This window comes from Larus michahellis, chromosome 14, assembly GCF_964199755.1.
Source record: "Larus michahellis chromosome 14, bLarMic1.1, whole genome shotgun sequence".
NCBI classification, from domain to species: Eukaryota; Metazoa; Chordata; class Aves; order Charadriiformes; family Laridae; genus Larus; species Larus michahellis.
The window spans coordinates 5,869,232-5,875,280 of record NC_133909.1 but is presented as its reverse complement, the minus strand read 5'-3'; the positions used below and the strand labels follow the sequence as shown (position 1 = coordinate 5,875,280).

The following is a 6,049-nucleotide window of genomic DNA, read 5'->3' as shown; positions in this document are numbered from 1 at the left end:
CGGGGTTGGAAGGGACCTCTGGAGATCACCTCCTCCAACCCCCTGCCAGAGCAGGGTCACCCAGAGCAGGTGGCACAGGAACGCCTCCAGGCGGGTTTGGGATCTCTCCAGAGACGGAGACTCCACCACCTCTCGGGGCAGCCTGTGCCAGGGCTCTGCCACCCTCACAGCAAAGAAGTTCCTTCTCATGTTGAGGTGGAACTCCCTATGCTCAAGTTTGTGCCCGTTGCCCCTTGTCCTGTCCCCGGGCACCACTGAAAAGATCCTGGCCCCATCCTCCTGACACCCGCCCTTTAGGTATTTATAAGCTTTGATAAGATCCCCAATCAGTCGTCTTTTTTCCAGACTAAAAAAACCCAAATCCCTCAGCCTTTCTTCATAAAAGAGGTGTTCCAGTCCCCTCATCATCTTGGTAGCCGTGACCCATTGGGCTATAATACCAATTGGGTATAGCCATTGGGCTACAATACCAAAGGGTATTATGACCCAATAATGGGTCATTATCGACCCCATAATGACCCATTATGACCCATTATTGGGTCATAACAACTGACCCAAGGTGGCTGGCCAAGCCCTCCTTGAAAAATACAGTATTTAAGCACATCATTCTGGACACAAAAGGCTGCAAGCGTGTCTGGAAAACAAGTCGCTGCATTCATCCCTCTCTGGTTTCTTCCCTTCCTCGCCCCCAGTCCCCCCGCGCTTCGCTTTCCCTGCTGTCAGCCGACATAAGCTAATACTGAACGAGATATTCATGCAAAAGGCCTTTGGAAATATTCATTGCTCATCTCTTAACAAGATTACCCCTGAAATCCTCCATTGCTCTGAGGGAGATTTAAAACCTTTCAGGCTCTCGGTAACCATAGCAGCACAGATGTGAAAACCACGGGGAGACAACTGATGTGAAAAATCACTGGGGACGTACAGAGAGGCTGCGCGCGACCGCGGCGCCGAGGCAGGGCAGCTTCTCGGCCGCAGCACATCTCTTTGTCTAGCCCAGCCAGGGCTGGCTCTTCACCCTGGCCAGACCACGCAGGACACATCGGTTCTTTGCAGAAATGACCCAAAATGCAGATATGGCACTAGTGATGTGACCTGGTGGTGGCTCCCATGGCACCAGGGTCACCTTCCCAGCCACAATTTGGGAAATTCTCCACAGCTGGGGTTTCCCAGTGTGTCCGTCGGCTCCTTGCCCGCAGGGCGCTGGCAATAACGGGGATGGTTTAGAGCCAGGATGGGGCGTTTGGAGCCCGGGGTCCCCGTTCCCCCCTGCCACCGGTTCCTCCTTCACCTTGGGCACCATTTCTGCACCTGTAAGAGAGACACTGGGTGTTGTGAGGTTGAACAGATCCATGTTTTGAGGCCCTTCGGAATGAAATACTGGGAAATTGAGCAGGGGTGAGGGCACGGCACAGGCCCCTGGCACCTCCTGAGAGCCGGCTGCGCCCTGCGGAGCTTCACCAGAGCCAGCGGGGAGGAACCACGGGAAACCCTTTCACCGCCTCTCTCGAAAAGCCCCATCGCTATGTCTATCTAAGCACAAAGCAGCATTAACCAAATTCTTTTGTAATAGAAAAAAAATGTTTTTTGTCTTTAAACAGCTTCCTAAACTGGGGTGAGATTATCTGTCATGCCCTGCTTCCTCCTTGTCTTCAGTTCTTCACTTCCACTGATGTTGATGGCACGCCAGGCACCAAAACGCAATCACCGTTTTGGTAACGTGCCTAAAGCCAGCACCTTCTGCTCATCCACCTCTTCTCCTGGTTTTTGGCCCGCCGTGGTCCTACGGCCGTGCCATCACATCTTCTGCAGCCTCAGCTCCTTCCATCTCCTGCGGCTCAGTCCTCCTTTGGCTCTGCTCGTGGCACAGCAAGTCTCTCCGGAAAGAGCTTCACGTTGGCCAGTGAAGGTGCATCACCAGATGGTGCAAAACCCCTCAGGGTGCCGTGGGGCACTGGGTATTTTTGTCCCATTGCCAGTCCTGTTAGGGACCCAACCTTCCCCTTCTCCCAGGGCAGGCTGAGCCCCGGGCAGGACTCTGCTCACCCCCATGCAATCTCTTGGCTCTCTTGGGAATAAGATCAGGTAGGGAAAGCTCTTAACGTGGCTAACATGTGACGGTAATTGGGGGATTAAGAGGCAGGAATCATTCTCGTGAAAAGGGCTTTTGAAATCAACAGAATAAATTCAGCCAGAACTAAATGCCGGAACTGGCACTTCACTATGGAAAGAAATCCAACTGCTCTAAAACTACAGAAACCAGTCCAAAGCTAGAAAAATCCATACACGCACAAATTTGGGATAAAAACTTATTTTAACTTTTGAGCAAGTGCCCTTTGTATTTGCACTTTGCCTGAATCAGCTCCTGGAACAACTCCAGCGTGAAACGGGGACGGCGACGGCTGAGGAAACACACACAGAGGTGCAGACCTGCACCGCCACGGGCAGTCCCGCGTCCAGAGGCGATGCCCATCCACGCGGAGACGGGGACGGACACACATCCCGCCTCTCCGCCCCAGAAACCAACCCTCCGTTCTGGGTCACGGCTTTGCCGAAGCCGGGTGACGGCCGGCGCTCCCACCCACGGCTGCTCCTGGAGATGGCGATGCATCAATTTCAGGGAGATTTTCTTTTCCCCTCAGGTTAAATATTTCACAGAAATCACAGAATAACTGACAGCTGAACGCGGAGGTTATGACGCACGGGTTTCAGGGAGACTTTATTTTTCCCCTCAGCTCAAATATTTCATAGGCTCAGGAAAGAGTTGGACACAAACAAGCCCCCAGCCCCAAAAAAGTGCAAGGACCGCTGCGGGTGACCGGCCAGCCCCCCTGCCATGTCTGTCCATGAGCCGCCCAATGGGTGGGGGACCCCCACCCGGCTCCCCTGCCGCCAGCCAGCCCCCGCCAAGGAGCTCGGGTTAATCTCCAGGGAGGGGAGACGGGCAGGAGGGCTGGCGCAGCGTGACGGCTGCGACGCTGCCGGCTCCCCGGTGCTACCGGCGGCGGCGGGCGATGCAAGCGCAATGTGCGACGTAGCGCGGTGCTCTCCAGGGCTGGAGTGGCTCTTTCCAGGACTGAGCTCCGCGGATTGGCCCGGAGCACCCCACTCTCCTCCCTCCCTACCCCCCCTCTCCTTCAGCACCCTCAACCCACGGAGATTGGACAGCCGGGTGCCACATGGCAGAGAGGAACCAGGATAAAAGATGAGCTGGACTTGGGGACTGTAGCGTCCGCACAGCAGAACAGCCGACAGAAGTTTGCAGGGAGGTGGCACCAAACTTCCCCAGCTGCACCGAGACGGTGCAGGGGAGGACGGACGGACGGACGCCAGGGCTGCGGCCACCCAGGGACACCCGTGAGGTGAGCGCCAGCTGCGGAGCATCCCGACCCCTCTGCGCCCAGCCATGTCCCCGGTGGTGAAGGAGAAGAACCACGTGCGGTTGGTCTTCTTGGGTGCTGCCGGCGTGGGCAAGACAGCCCTCATCCGCCGCTTCCTGATGGACACCTTCGAGCCCAAGCACCGGCGCACGGTGGAGGAGCTGCACAGCAAGGAGTACGAGGTGAGCGGGGCCACGGTCACGGTGGAAATCCTGGACACCAGCGGCAGCTACTCCTTCCCGGCCATGAGGAAGCTCTCCATTCAGAACAGCGATGCCTTCGCCCTGGTCTACGCCGTAGATGATGCCGAGTCCTTTGAGAGCGTCAAGAGCTTGCGGGAGGAGATCCTGGAGGTGAAGGAAGACAAGTTCCCTCCCATCGTGGTGGTGGGCAACAAGGCAGAGAGCGGTGGCGAGCGGCAGGTGCCGGCGGAGGATGCCCTGTCGCTGGTGGAGCTGGACTGGAACAGCCGCTTCGTGGAGACGTCAGCCAAGGACAACGAGAACGTCCTGGAGGTCTTCAGGGAGCTGCTGCAGCAAGCCAACCTGCCCAGCCGGCTCAGCCCGGCGCTCTGCAAGAGGAGGGAGACGTTGCCCAAGGAGCAGGCACTGAGGCCTCCCATGAACAAGACCAACAGCTGCTCGGTGTGCTGAGCCGGCCGCCCGCGGGAAGGCGCCGGTGGCAGCGGCAGCGGCTGGAAACTCAGGTGGGCTGGGTGGGGAGAGGCGCTGCCTCAGCCGAAACCAACCCTGCTGCCCCCCACCCCTCCCCTCCTCTTCCCCACCCGGCCCGCCGGCACCCCTGGGAGTCGGAGGTGACAAGGAGGAGGGACTCGGAAGGGATGGCGGTCACCCGGAGGGCGCGGGGAGAGGGCGAGAGCCCCAAAAGGCAGAGGGTACCTGGGGAAGCACCGTCGGTCAGCCGGCAGGTCGCGGCTGTGCCCTGGCGAGCTGGCAGACAGGCAGGAGGCAGGCAGGAGGCTCCTCGCGTGCTGGGAAATGGGGACAAACAGCGGGTCTTTGGCTGCATGCATCAGAAGGCAGATGCGGGCGCCCGTGCAGCTGCATCGCACCCGCCGGTGCCGCTCTCCTGGGTCCCCTCCGGGTCCTGTGTCACCTCGCCCCACACGCTCGCTCCTACAACCTCCTGGCACGGCTGTGGTTACAACATGTCCAAAGTAGTTCTGATTTTTGTACCTCGGGTAGGCACGTAGAGCATGCGATAGGGCAGTCTATGCATCTCTTCGGTTTTCTATTTTTGTGGGTTTTTTTTTTTTTTTTTAGCGTACCCAATAAACACGTTGTTGCAAAGTGGAGCTGGAAAACGCCTGGGTTTCTTTCTGCTGTACCTCACATGCTGCAGTGCCTGATATCAGTGTTTTACGCCTGGACCCCTTATCGCTGCGTTTGCTTTCCCTCCTCCATCCTTATCTGGAGCATCCTGGCACCAGCGGAGCCTCCCCGGCAGTGTCAGGACATTCGGTGTTATGATTTTCCTGACAATTTAACCCCTAAATTTTTTACCAAGCATGAGTAACTAAAAATAAAACAGCTCTTCTCACGGCCAAGTACAGAAAAGAACAACAGCCGTTAAAAGACAGCGGATCCGCTGAAATAAAACCCATAAACACATTAGAAGGAGCTAATAAAAGGAGTGGGGGAAGAGCACAGAAGGGCAGTATTTGCTGTGCTTCACCATGCGCGGCACTGATTTACTCACCCCTCGCGCAGCCCGTCCCTGCTGTAACAAGCATTTAACCGGCTCAGCAGCCGCACAAACGCAACAAATAAAGCTATTCAAGCCTGGGGGATTAAAGAGTCACCCACCCTGGTCCAGACCCGAGGTGAGCTGGGCAGTTTGGGAGTCGCCGGCTTCCAGAAGCCCGGCCCTAGTGTACGGTGTGCCCCTGCCCAGCCCAGTGATCCCACCCCCTTCCCGACCCGGACAGGGGAGAAGGTGCCGGCTGGGAGAGCCCAGGCTCCCCATGGGCATCCCTTGCAGGGGTCACAGAATCATAGAATCATAGAATCGGAAGGCACCTCTGGAGATCATCTAGTCCAACCCCCCAACGGGGTCCCATCTAGTCCCCCACCACCACGTCCCCCATGGGCACCGGCATAATGACAGCGACCCCCAGAAGGCAAAATCGTCCTCCTGGAGCCTGGCGCAGGATGAGGCCGGGGGCAGGCAGCGGGGAGGGTGGGCAAGTGCCTGGGTGGGCCTGGTTGCCCTCACTCTCCGGCTCGCTGCCACCATGATGCCCTGACACGGCTGCTCCTTGCCCAGCACCTTGGGGACAGGCGGAGCAGCTCAGGGCAGAGCCCTTTCCTCGGGAAAACAGGGGTCCTGCTCAGAGGGAACGAAACATGAAGAAAGTTCCCTTTGGGCAGCTGACCCAAGGTGGTGGCACCCTGCCCACAGCGGGGATGGGCACAACGGACACAGCCACGGGTGATGCTACACCTTGGCTGTACCATCAGCGGGGTACACCAGCGGGGCCACCCTGCCGCGGATGGATGGGGACGGGGCTGTCCCTGCCAGCGCTGCCCACACTTGGCCATGACCGGGGGCACCTGGCCGTGCTGAGGCACCTCCCGGCCGGTGCAGTGGGTCCTGCCTCCATGATCCGACCTCTCGCTAATTCGCCAAGCCCTGCAGGAGTTTCACAA

The 6,049-nt window shown here is 58.1% G+C and overlaps 1 protein-coding gene across 1 annotated transcript; it reads left to right on the top strand.

The window, feature by feature from the left end:
* Positions 1 to 2,341: 2,341 nt before the first annotated feature.
* Positions 2,342 to 4,905, top strand: LOC141751183 (GTP-binding protein Rhes-like). The gene has a single exon (XM_074607574.1). The coding sequence runs from the start codon at positions 3,407 to 3,409 to the stop codon at positions 4,031 to 4,033; it is 627 nt and encodes a 208-aa protein (XP_074463675.1). The 5' UTR covers positions 2,342 to 3,406; the 3' UTR covers positions 4,034 to 4,905.
* The last annotated feature ends 1,144 nt before the right edge of the window (positions 4,906 to 6,049 follow it).